General features: G+C 54.3%; 1 protein-coding gene across 1 annotated transcript in view; it reads left to right on the top strand.

Moving 5' to 3' along the window:
* The window catches only part of MAP3K1 (mitogen-activated protein kinase kinase kinase 1), a 48,704-nt gene extending 44,201 nt beyond the window's left edge, over positions 1–4,503 (top strand). Inside the window, exons 18-20 of the mRNA XM_045839878.1 lie at positions 43–185; positions 719–850; positions 1,891–4,503. Coding sequence (XP_045695834.1) covers positions 43–185; positions 719–850; positions 1,891–2,040 — 425 coding nt within the window. The 3' untranslated portion in view covers positions 2,041–4,503. The remainder of the gene's footprint in view (positions 1–42; positions 186–718; positions 851–1,890) is intronic.
* The last annotated feature ends 7,972 nt before the right edge of the window (positions 4,504–12,475 follow it).

Raw genomic sequence — 12,475 nt, 5'->3', positions numbered from 1 at the left:
GTCCTGCCCAGTCTGTGATCCGTCCCATGTGCTTGCCGGCAGGTGCCAACTTGCTGATCGACAGCACGGGTCAGAGGCTGAGGATCGCCGATTTCGGGGCTGCGGCCAGGCTGGCGTCGAAGGGGACTGGCGCGGGGGAGTTCCAGGGGCAGCTGCTGGGGACCATTGCCTTCATGGCACCAGAGGTGAGGAGCGGCTTTGCGTGTGCCGGGAGTTCCGGGGACAGTGTCGCACCCAGGTCACTAGCAGCGCTGCCCAGTGTGCCCTGCTTTTCCCTCTGCATCTTAACACGATTCTTAAAGACGGGTCTCAGTGGAGGTGCTCACAGGCTGTTTCAGCAAAGTGCTGTCCGGCTATTGGCAGTGGTCGTGTTGCAGTGAACCCACAACACACAAAACAGAAGCAGGTCTCTTGGGGTCAGGGTCGAAGGTCAGGTGTTGCTGGTCTGAGCTCCTTGCTGCAACACCGCGATTCCCGCTTCTTCCTCCCCCATCGCTGGTGGAGTGCTCTGGGGCGGCTGTGAAGCTCTGTGGTTTCAGGCGACTCTGCAGCACCTCACCACTCGCCCAGACAGTTTTGTGCCGCGTGTGGGTTAAGCTCGTCCATGAAGTGAACAAGACACTGGCAGTCCACGGGATCGTGGTCGCACCTTTGTGCCACAGAGCAGCGCGCCACCTTTCCCAGGGCCCCTCCTCCCGTTGACACCTGCTTCCCCCAGGTGCTGCGAGGCCAGCAGTACGGGCGGAGCTGCGACGTGTGGAGCGTGGGCTGCGCCATCATCGAGATGGCCTGCGCCAAGCCCCCGTGGAACGCGGAGAAGCACTCCAACCACCTGGCGCTGATCTTCAAGGTAACGGAGGGGCGGCCGGCAGGGGGCCTCCGTGACTGCCGATCTCACAGGGAGGCGTGTGCTCTGGAAATAAACGAGTGCACACGCGTGCGCGCAGACACGCTGCCGGGACGCCGTGTGGCAGGGCGGGGCCGGCGGGTGCAGTAGGTCCGTTCTTCCCAGCACCGGCTCCGTCCAGCTGCTGTGACCATGCAATTAGCAAGCGCCGAAGCCCTGCTCCTGGCTGAAATGTGTACATAAATACACACAGCAAACTCCCGAATTTAAACACCGAAGCTCGTTTTTAAAGTCTAGTTTACTATCTTCTGTATTTTAAAAGCGCGCCCCCGTGAGCTGCCGGGTTCTGGTTGCTCTCCCTGACAACGCCGGTCGCGTTCTCTCCCTCCCGCCTGAGGCGGTGCTCGGGCTGCGAGACGTGCTGGGTGAGGGCCGGGGTCGGGCAGACCGGGGTGCGCCGGGCCCGCCCTCTCGCGGCCGCGTGACCCGGAAAGGCACTAGCCCCGTCTGCAAAGCGGCCGTCACACAGCACCCACTTCCCGGGCTGGCTCTGAGGACAGTCGGGAGCTCTGGGCCAGCCCCCGCCCCGCCTCTGCCGGTCCTTCCCGCCCAGGGAGCCCATTCAGGCCCCCAGGGCCGCGCGCTTTGCTTCCCGGCCGCTCAGCCGACCGGCAGGGGCCAGCCTTTCTCCCGCTGCCTCTGTGCTGCAGAGCCGGAAGGTGCGGAGCAGCCGCGGGGCCGCGCGTGCTGGGGAGGGGGCGGGAGGGCGCAGAGGTCACCCGCGGGGCAACCGAACTGCTCTGGCGTTGGGGTGCACGCAGCTCGGCTCACTGGAGGCAGGAGGGCCCGCGCGGGTCCAGCGGTCAGGGTGTGTCCGACCAAGTTCTGACAGCCTGAACTCCGCGGGCTTCTGAGCGGAAACCCGCCTCGCGGCCCCCTGTTCGCCCCGCGGCCCCCACCGGGCGGCAGCCCGCCCGGCCCCGGGCGCGGCGGCCTCGCGCAGCCTCACGCAGCCTCGTGCAGCTCTGCTCTTCCTCCCGCAGATCGCGAGCGCGACCACGGCGCCCTCCATCCCGCCCCACCTGTCTCCCGGGCTGCGGGACGTGGCTCTGCGCTGTCTAGAGCTCCAGCCTCAGGACAGACCTCCGTCGAGGGAGCTGCTGAAGCACCCGGTCTTCCGCACGGCCTGGTAGCCGGCCGAGAGCTGCGATGGAGTCGGGACGCTCGACGAGACAACCTCCGTGGGCAGCCACGCGGGCAGCCACGTGGGCAGCCTGCTGGCCTCGCGGCCGCTGAACTGCTGCGAGCGGCCTGGCGGGGTGCCCGTACCTAAGCACGTGATCGACAAATCATGGTCTGCGCCTGCGCTCCGCCCGCAGCGCCCACACCCTGCGCCTGCGCAGGACCGCGAACTGTGCCTTTCCGGGAGAACCGGCCCCGGGCGGACGGGAGCGCGCGGCCGTGCGCGTGCCTGGTGGACGCCGTCGTCCCGCCACGTGTCGGAGCGCTTTCCCGCAGCGCTGGCCGAGGGGGGTCTCGGGGTCCGTCCTCCGGTTTCCGTTTCTCTCCCGTGCCCCGCGGTGCCGCCGCGGGGTTCTGACGCCCGCTCCGTTCCCGTTCCCGTCCCCGGCGAAACCAATCGGTGTCTGCCTCTCTTAGGTCAGCATATGCTGTGAGTAGCCGTGAAAAGCCACATTTTTTAAAGTTGTAACTTCTTCATGAGCCACAGTTGACCTTTATTTTTTTTTAAAGCCTGGGTAGTTGTGGTTCTTGTGCATTTTACTGTTGGCCCAGTTATTTCACTTTTGGAAGTTATGGTTCTGTATTTTCACTTCACCTTCATTTTTGTTTAATATTCAGGGAAAGGTGATCTTTTCAAGCCAGAAAAAAATAGAACTAGGTGTGAACTAGCATTTACTGAATATCTTGCTGTGGCAAGAGTTTTTTAATACGGAATTTCATTTGCTTTTAAAATTGGGATTTCCACTACCTTCATTTGAGTCCGTCACTGCTCTCCTCATGCAGGTTACATGTAAGTGAAAAGCGACTGTTCTCTCGATGCAGCTCACAGCCGAGATCAAGGTCACCGTGAAGCCTGGGGGTGTCTGGGGTGCGCTGGTCTGGCTTGTAGGCCGCGCCCCAGCAGTTAGTCTCCCCGGGTCCCAGCCCGTGGGCGCCGGGGGGCACGGGGCGGGGGGTCGTGGGGCTGCTGCTCTCCTTCTGGCCGGGAGGCCGCCGATAGGTCACGACAGAAAACGAACCTCACTGCTCAGCCACCAGCGGGTAGTGATGTTTTCAAACGAAGGGTTTGCTTTGAACTCGGAAAACGTGTGCATAAAGAAAAGTGAAATTGAATCTCATTTACATGCCGATTCACTGGATTTTAGACGGACACCTGACGGTTCCCGTGCTGCTGAGTTCGGACACGTGGAATCCGGAAGGAAAATGGCAGCTCTTGTGTCCTTTCCTGTTGGGGTTTTTTTGTGTGTGTGACTCTTTAAATCAAGTACTGATTAAGTATTTAATACACCTTTTTGAGATGTTAAGTTTTAACTCTTCAGAAGCCAGTTGCGTCGTGGCAGGATGAAACAGAATTGGTTGTTCTCAAAGACTCAGGATAAACTAAATAAGCTACATAGAGTGCATGTACAATGCACGACACAAATTGGAAGTAAAACAAGTTACCAGATGAGTTTACAGGGATGCGTTGCATATGATTTTTAAAAGGCAGTTTTTAAATGTGAATGTGTTTCTTAGTGAAATTTTACATTCCTTGGTTTTGGAAGATTGGCAATATTTGAAGAGTTAAAAATTGTGCTGAAATGTGAAGTTTGGTAGGTCTAAACGTGTTGTACTTGACTTTATAATTTTCTCTCCTCTTTTGGGCTGCTTAGAATTTTCACGGCTCTAATTACGATCGTTTCCAAGTCTCTCCTGTGCAGGCTTCCCGGATACATTCTTGCCATTGTACGTCCTGGAGGGTCTCCGGGCAGGTGGGCCCTGGGGAGGGGGAGGGGGAGGCGCAGAGCTCGCCGACGGAGCAAGCTCGGCCGTCAGTGTTCGCTGCAGGGCTCCGTGCCCTCCGCCATCCAGACCGGGCACTGGGGGTCGGTGTCCGGGGCTGCGGTCGGTTTGCGGTTCCCTCAGCTGGCTGGTAATGGTGGCGTTTGTTTGTTCGTTCGTTCGTTCGTTTTATTTTCAATGCAAGTGTGATGTAATATTCTTATTTTCTTTGGATCAAAGCTGGACTGAAAATTATATTGTGTAATTATTTTTGCGTTCTTAATGTTATTTGGTACTCGAGTTGTAAATCACGTCTACTGCTGTGTGTCCCAGTCTCTGCTACCTCAGGTGTACCTATAGAGTTCTCTTCTACCAAAGCTCACTCTCTCACTGAACCCTATTTGCCGTGTGACTATGATTCCTAAGACTTCCAGGGCTTAAGGGCTGACTTCTACTAGCACCTTACTATGTAAGCAAATGTTACAAAAAAAAAAATCTCTGGGTTAAGAAAATTTGGCTTAAGTGTATCCTTTGTTATTTTAAATATATCAAGATATTTTAATTAAAATTTTTACCCCATTGAACGAATTTTATAGTATTTGTACCTATTTTGGTGTTTTGTCTTTATAGTAAATAAAAGTTTTTGAACAAAGGCTGCCCCTTTCACGTACTTTGAAATACCGCCGTACTCACCAAAGGCTGTCCGAACCCCACCACGCGCTCCCTCGACCCTCCACCCAGGGCTCCCCCGGGGGTCCGCCCGCCACCCAGGCGGGTCCCTCAGCAAAAGGACCCAAGCCGAGGTCCTGCGCTGCTGCCTGTCACGTCCTGTGTGCCGGCCCCGGTCAGTCCCGAGCCGTCCCTCAGCCCTTCTGACCGACCGTGCCATCCCCTCGCACACAAACATACCCTGGGCCACGGCCAAGTTCAGCAGGTTCTGCTCACGCGGCTCCTTTGCTGCGACGGGGTGCTTTCGGCAAGCACGAAGGCCGTCATCCTGTTATGTCTGCCACGCTCGTGGGGAGGAGGGTGGGGGTCTGCTCCCTGCTCTCTGCCGGGCACCCCGGGGGCATCCTGGCTGTGGCCCACCTGACCCTGCGGCCCCGGAGCCCCCCCCCCCCCGCCCCGCCTGCCCACAGTGCCCGGTGGCTCCGTCCCAGGTGGGACCTGCGGCGGGATCGGTTTTCCGCGTTCCCCCCGCGCGTCCCGCTCCGCAGGTGCTCCTCACGCGGTCGGACTCTGTCAGGAACGTGCCGTCCGGCCCGGGGGGACAGGAAGGGCCCCTCCCTCAGTAGCGCTGGGTCGAAAACCATTTTGTGTGAAGTGTCCGTGCGAATATACACTTCCGTTCACGCTCACACGAAAACGCCGACGTGCGCATCTGTGAGCGGACGTTGTGATTCACGAATTCCAAACTTGAACACACGGAACTGCCATCCTCGGGGAGAACCGTGGCCGGACGACAGGCACCCCCGAACATCACCACCTCCCTGCGTCCTGCGTCCTGACCGTTCGGGGGGCTGGTTGAGTTGTCGTGAGCGATGAGCTGACGCAAGGGAGGTGATGGTGGACTGTGACCCAGAGCCCGAGGTGTGGCCCCGTCTCCGCTCCCACCGAGTGAGAGCGGCAGCACTGTGAGAAGTAGGAGCGCCTGTGCCCGCAGCCCTCGGGGTGCAGTCTGTGTTCGTGGGACGGACGAGGGATCCAGAGGCCACAGACCCCAACGCCTCTGCAGCCAGGAGTGTCCCCAGCAAAGCTGGGGCCGACCTGAGCCCCGGGGCCAGATTCGTGTATGAGGGGGGCAAGTGGCCGCCACATGGGGATGAAAGGGGGAAAAGCCCGGTGTTGCCAAAGCCTCTAAATTTTCAAAACGAGCTGGAAATGTAGATTTTATGTGCTTTTTCCTGACATGTAAACATACTCAAACTTTTCATCAGGAACTATGGCGCTAAGCAAAACCCAAACGCCGCACGGGGCTGCTCTCGGCCCTCTGGCCTGGGTCCCCACTTGTCAAACGCAAGTAGAAGACAGACAGTCGCAGGAAGGGAGTGCCAGCCTGGGGAGGCCGGGGCCCGGGGACGTGAGGCGGAGGGAGGGACGGTGGAGCCGCGGCTGGCAGGTGCCAGGGAGCCAGCCGCGGAGACAGAGTTGATGCGGCCTGCGCCCAGGGGACCACTCGGCGTCACGGCGGGCCAGCTGACGCTGCGAGACCCTCGGCCGCACGGCCTCCGTCCTCGCCCATTGCCAGGCTCCCAGCCAAGCCGGCCCCAAGGCCCGCGCCCCGCGGCCTCGGTCCGTGGCCCTGCCCGACCTGGAGCGAGAAAACCAGGCCAGGCAGGCGGTGAGAGGCAGCAAAGCCCTGGTGACCCAAGGTCAGTCCACACAGGCCGGAAATTCCCACTTGCGTCTGTTTCTGAGATGACAAGTAGTATTTTCCCTCAAAGTCAACTTGCTTAATGAGGTTTCTCAGCACCTGCGTAGACCCACCGGGAGGGTGCGGGTTGTAACCAGGGTGACGCGGGACGGAGGAGAAACACTGAGGCTGGGGACAGAGTGGAAGCCCCCGGCGGCGGCGCGAAGTGTGAGTTGAGCAGGTGGTCCCGGAGGCCGCCCGGGCCGCGCCAGGTGCAGGGGAGGGATTGGCCCTGGGCAGGTGGCTCTGAACACAGGGCTGCCTGTGTCCCTTAGAATCAGCGTGTCAGGTTCCCTCAGACAGGTCCCCAGCAGAGCAATCGCTGGTCGAAAGGCAGGTCCATTTTAATTTTCTGAGGACCCTCCATGCTGCTTTCCACAGCGGCTGCACCAGTCTGCGTTCCCACCACCAGTGCACGAGGGTCCCCTTTCCCCACAGCCTCCCCAGCTGCTGTTTGTTCATTTGTTGATGGCGGCCATTCTGACAGGTGTGAGGTGGTATCTCATTGTGGTTTTAATTGCATTTCTCTGATGGTTAGTGACGTTGAGCATCTTTTCATATGTCCATTTGCTGTCTGTATGTCCTTTTTGGAGAAGTGTCTATTCAGATCCTTTGTCCATTATTCAGTTAATTTTTGGGGGGGTTTTTTTTGGTGTTGAGTGGTGTGTTTTATAAATTTTGGATGTTAATCCCTTATCAGATGTATCATTGGCAAATATGTTTTCTCATACACTGGATTGACTTTTTATTTTGTTGATGGTTTCCTTTGCTGTATGAAAGACTTGTTTGTTTGTTATGGTCCCAGTTGTTTATTTTTTCTTCTATTTCCCTGGCCCAAGGAGACACACCAGGAAAAATATGGACATGAGAGACATCTGAGCTTTTACTGCCTATGTTTTCTTCCAAGATTTTTACATTTTTGAGTCTAACAGTTAAGTCTTTAATGTGTTTTGAGTTTATTCTTGTGTGTGGTGTAAGGACGTGTCTAGTTTCACCTTTTTGCATGTATCTGTCCAGTTTTCCCAACACCATGTATCGATGAGACTCCTTCACCCTGTGTTATGTTCACGTCTCCTCCGTAAAACAGTAGTTGGCCATAAAGTTGTGGGTTTATTTCTGGGCTCTCTATTCTGTCCCATTGATACAAATGTCTGTTTTTATGCCAGTATTGTACTGGGGTTTTTTGTTTGTTTGTTTGTTTGTTTTTACTACTATGGCCTTATTGTTTTTTGATATCAGGTAGTGTGATTCCTCCAACTTTGTTCTTTCTCAAGATTGCTGTGGATATTTGTGGTCTTTTGTGGTTCCATATAAATTTTTGGACATTCTAGTTCTGTGAAATACACCATTGGTATCCTGGCAGGAATTGTGTCATTCTATGGATTGCTTAGGGTAGTATGGACACTTTAATGGTGTTAATTCTCCCATGAATGTGGAATATACTTCCACTTATTTGTATTTTCAGTTTCTTTAGTGTCTTACAATTTTCTGAGTACAGGCCTTTTTTACCTTCTTAATTAAATGTATTCCTATTTTAACTTTTAAGAGATTTATTTATAGAGAGAGGAGAAGGGTGGGAGGAAGAGAGGGGAAGAAACATCAGTGTGAGAGAGAGATGTTGATCCGTTGCCTCTCGGATGTGCCCTGACCGAGGATGGAACCTGGAACCCAGACGCGTGCCCTGACAGGGCATCACATCAGCGACCCTTCCCTTTGTGACACCGTGCCCCAGCCAGCTGCGCCACAACGGTCAGGGCGCAGTAGGTTAGTTAGTTATTTTCATGTAGCTGTAAATGGGATCCTTTTCTTAGTTTTGCTTTCTGTTAGTGCATTATTAGCACATAAAAATGCAACTGATTTCTGGATTTTTGTTTTGTATCTTGCGACTTTACTGAATTCATTTATCAGTTCTAGTAGGGGTTTTTTGTGAGATCTTTAGGGCTCTCATCTGCAAATAGTGACAGTTTTACTTCCTCCTTTCCAGTTTGGATGTCCTTTATTTCTTCTTGTCTAATTGCTGTGGCCAGGACCCCAGCGCTACATGAATGGGGGAGGTGGAAGTGACATCCCTGTCTTGTTCCTGATCTTAAGGGGAACCTTGTAGTTCTTGCCCATTGAGTTTGATGTTCACTGTGGGCCTGTCACATGTGGCCTTTGTTATGTTTGCGTATGTTCCCTCTGTTCCCACTTTGATGAGAGTTTTTATCTTAAATGGGTGCTGGATCTTATCAAATGCTTTTTCTACATCTTCTGATATGCTCACGTGGATTTTATCCTTCATTTTGTTTATGTGGTATATTACCTTCATTGATATGCAGATGGTGTACCAAGCTTGCACCCCCGGAATAATGCCCACTTGATCATGGTGTATGATCTTTTTATTTTTAATTTTTTTAAGGATTGTATTTATTTACTTTTGGAGAAAGGGGAAGGGAGAGGGAGAGAAACACAATGTGTATGCCCCTAACTGGGGACCTGACCCACAACCCAGGCATGCGCCCTGACTGGGAATTGAACATGCAACCGCTTGGTTTATAGGCTGGCACTCAATCCACTGAGCCACACCAGCCAGGGCTACGTATGATCTTTTCAATGTACTGTTGGATTTGGTTTCGCAATATTTCATTGAGGATTTTAGCATCTATGTTCATCAGGGATACTGGCCTATAATTTCCTTTTTTGTACTGTCCTTATCTGGTTTTGAATTAGAATGCTGGCCTCATAAGAACTTGGGAGTCTTCCCTTCTCTTGAATTTTTTGGAATAGTTTGAGCAGCATAGGTGTTAGTTCTTCGAATGTTTGATAAAATTCACCTGTGAAGCCATCCAATCCAGGACTTTTGCTTGTTGGAAGTTTTTTGATTACTGCTTCAATTTCATTATGTGTAATCGGTCTATTCAGATTTCCTTATTTGTCCTGATTCAGTTTGGGAAGATTGTACATTTCTAGGAATGTATCCATTTCATCTAGATAGTCCAATCTGTTGGTAGACATAAACCTTTGAGATTGGTCTTAGCAATACCTTTTTGGATATGTCTCCTCAGGCAAGGGCAACAAAAGGAAAAAATAACCAAATGGGACTACATCAAACTAAGAAGCTCCTGAATAGCAAAAAACACAAAACAAAACACAACCCACCAATAAAATAAAAAAGACAACCAACTGAATGGGTGAAGACATAACTGATAAAAGGTTAATATCTAAAATGTATAAGAAATGCTCAAAAAAAAAAAAAAACCCAACCCCCAAACAATCCTATTCAGAAATGGGCAGAAGACTTGAATAGGCATTTCCACAACGATAAACAGATGGCCAAACAACACATGAAACGATGCTCAACGTCACTCACTCATCATCAGGAACATGCAACCTGAAACCCCAGTGAGACACCACCTCCCACCCCTCAGAACGGCCGTCGTCACAAAGCCAACACGGCACAGTGCTGGCGAGGGTGCCGAGGAAGGGGACCCGCGCCCTGGCGGCGGGAGTGCGGGCTAGGCAGCCGCCGTGGGAACCAGTCTGGGGGGCCCTCGGGGTCAGAAACAGGACTGCCGTGCAACCCCGCAAGTGCACTCCTGGGCACTTGTCCGAAGGAATGGGAAGAAGACACACGCGGAAAATGGTAACAATCGGTGGCCCTCCATGAAAGAGAATGGTTGTTCGCTGCATTTTTCTGTTGGCCAGAAATTTTCCAAGTAAAAAGTTGGGAAAATATGTCTAAGTTTGTATCTATTTTGGTTTGGCTTAATTTCTCTTTGCATCTTAGCTTGATTTCCTTTTTTGTTTTGTTTTGCTTTCCCTGCCTGCGTGTGTCTGGACGCTGACCTCGCCGGGCAGGGACGGAGGCTGTGACAACGTCCAGCAGAGGGCAGCAGAGGGAGACTGTTCCCTCGTTAAGGGTGGGTCTCGGCAGCCTGTCCCCTCGGCCAAGCACCTGAAAGGCAGACTTGACCTCCTCCCTTCTCAGAATCAAAGTGGTCACCTCTGCCCCTCTCAGGAAAGTGACAAGTCTCAGGGCAGTCAGGGACTTCTGTTTTCCCAAGTTAAAACCTAGACGTGACGTGTGCATTCACACGGGACATTTCTGTTCTCCCACCTCCGAGGGTCCCAGCCCAGGACAGGCTGCGTCAGCACAGGTGACAGCTCCTTCCCTGTCTCCTGCTCTCAAGACCACACCCACCTGCCCGCCCACCCGCCCCCCTCCACCCATCCTGCCAACCGCTGTTCCTCTGAGCTTGCCCAACGATTTCTACACGCTCCCACTCTGCTGAAGAACATTCCGTGACTACCTGTCCCAAGTTTCCCTCAAATTCCATCATTTCCCAGGGACCCGGCCTTGCTCTGCCTAGGCACTTGAGTCCCCGTGGTCTCCAACGCCGGGTCCGCGCTGATCGGACCGCCCGTCCTCTGGCCCCCACACCTCGGCCGGCGCCAGTGGCTTGCAGACGTCCGGGCCCGGGTTCGGTCGGAGAAGCAGCCGAGAGCCGATGGCAGGGGAACTGCCGGCTGACGCCCACAGCCGCCACGGGCCTACGTACCACCACGCAGCAGCTGGACGGCCCAGTTCCCGTCACAGTCCCGCCGGACTTGCGTGGTCACCGCAAACGTCTCCCACAGTACAGACGTCACGTGGCTGGAGGACACGGCCTTGGCCCCTTCCGAGGGAGGCCAGCAGAAACCACCGTTGGCTTCCTTCCACGCAACACCGTCTGCCCTGCAGCACAAAACCACCCGAAACACGTGGTGTCTGCCGTCCTCAGCATCCTCCCACTGGTCCGTGGAGCTGGACTCACCGCAACGCCCGGTCAGGGGCTTTGCCACACACTGTCCTTCTCAGAGCAGCGCCTCACGGCACGGGTGCCTCGCTCAGCAGGCGTGCCGCTGCACTCGCGACACCTGTGATGGTATCTGAGCACCCCGGGGCCTTGTGTGTCTGTGGGCACGGCTCCGACATCTACCGTGTCGTCGTAAAACAGATTGGCTTTACGTGCATGCTTATTAATGTATTGAAATAACAATTTAAAAGTCTTGTACACGTTGGCAGGGATATCTTATGAAAAGTAGCTAAGTCTCCCCAACAGTGAGAAAAACGGCATTTTTTAATATTTTTGCAAATCTATTTTATTTCCAGCTAATGCAAGACAGCTGGATTTTCCTCTCTGCTGCCATGTTCAGCTGTTCCGTCACGGGCCGTGGCACCCCAAGGAAACGCCACTGTACCCCAAGAGGGAACAGGAGCAGGTGCAGACAAAGGGCGCCTGGGCTCCGGCGTGCAACCAGCTCCGACCTCTGGGGTCCCGGCTCCGGGTGGAACTGCTGGCTCCATGCTCTGCCCCTTCCTTCCACCTCTCTCCCTCCTGGTCCTCCGACCCGCTCCTTAGCTCCGGCAACTCACTCTGAAATTCTGGGGTAACTGCTACTGAATGTTCCTCAGTTGTTTTCTCAACTCCACTAGAATCTTTTGAAGCTGTACAGTTACCAGTGAATGAAGATTTGTCAGTTATCTTGCCCACACTAGACAATGTACTATTCAAATGCCCCTCCTTCCTACCCGACCCTCCCCTACAGGCATGCACACACACGTGAATCCTCTCTGGGAACACGGAAGAGGGGCTGCAAATCTATCCCTGACCCACGCAAAGTGAGCCTGTCCCCCCGCTTCCAGTCGGAAGAACTTCTCTCTTGGACAGAGAGCGCCAAAGCTCCACGTCGTCTACTGACTGTCCCCATAAAGGCGCGTCGGGGGCACACGTGAGGCCGGGTTCCATCGCCTGTCCGCACAGCAGCCAGTCTCCCTGCACCCACCCCACCCCTCGCCCTCTCCTCCCGCAGGCGGGCGGGAAGAGGACCCCTTCTTCTAGCCCGGGTAGACACTGGGCCTCACTCCTCAGCAATGCCCCCACTTTCCCTACAAGGTGGCTGACCCACTCGGGGCTGTTTCATTTACTAAAAAACAAACATGTTTATTGATTTGAGAGAAACATTGATTGGCTGCCCCCCACACACACCCCGACCAGGGATTGAACCCGCAACTTTTTGGTGTTCGGGACCATGCTCCAAGCAACTGAGCTGCCGGCCGGGGTGCACTCCGGGCTGTTGCACAGCTTGCCTCCTCCAACCCCCGCCACTCCCCCCAAACTCTGCTCAGATGAAAGTCTCCTCGGAGATCACTGAGAAGCTGTCACAACGAGTTTGGGTTCTTGTCTCCTGAT

Source organism: Phyllostomus hastatus, unplaced genomic scaffold, assembly GCF_019186645.2.
Source record: "Phyllostomus hastatus isolate PE091 unplaced genomic scaffold, TTU_PhHast_1.1 phas_contig_329, whole genome shotgun sequence".
Taxonomy (NCBI): domain Eukaryota; kingdom Metazoa; phylum Chordata; class Mammalia; order Chiroptera; family Phyllostomidae; genus Phyllostomus; species Phyllostomus hastatus.
Note: the sequence above shows the minus strand (reverse complement) of the source record. Positions and strands in the feature narration are given on the sequence as shown.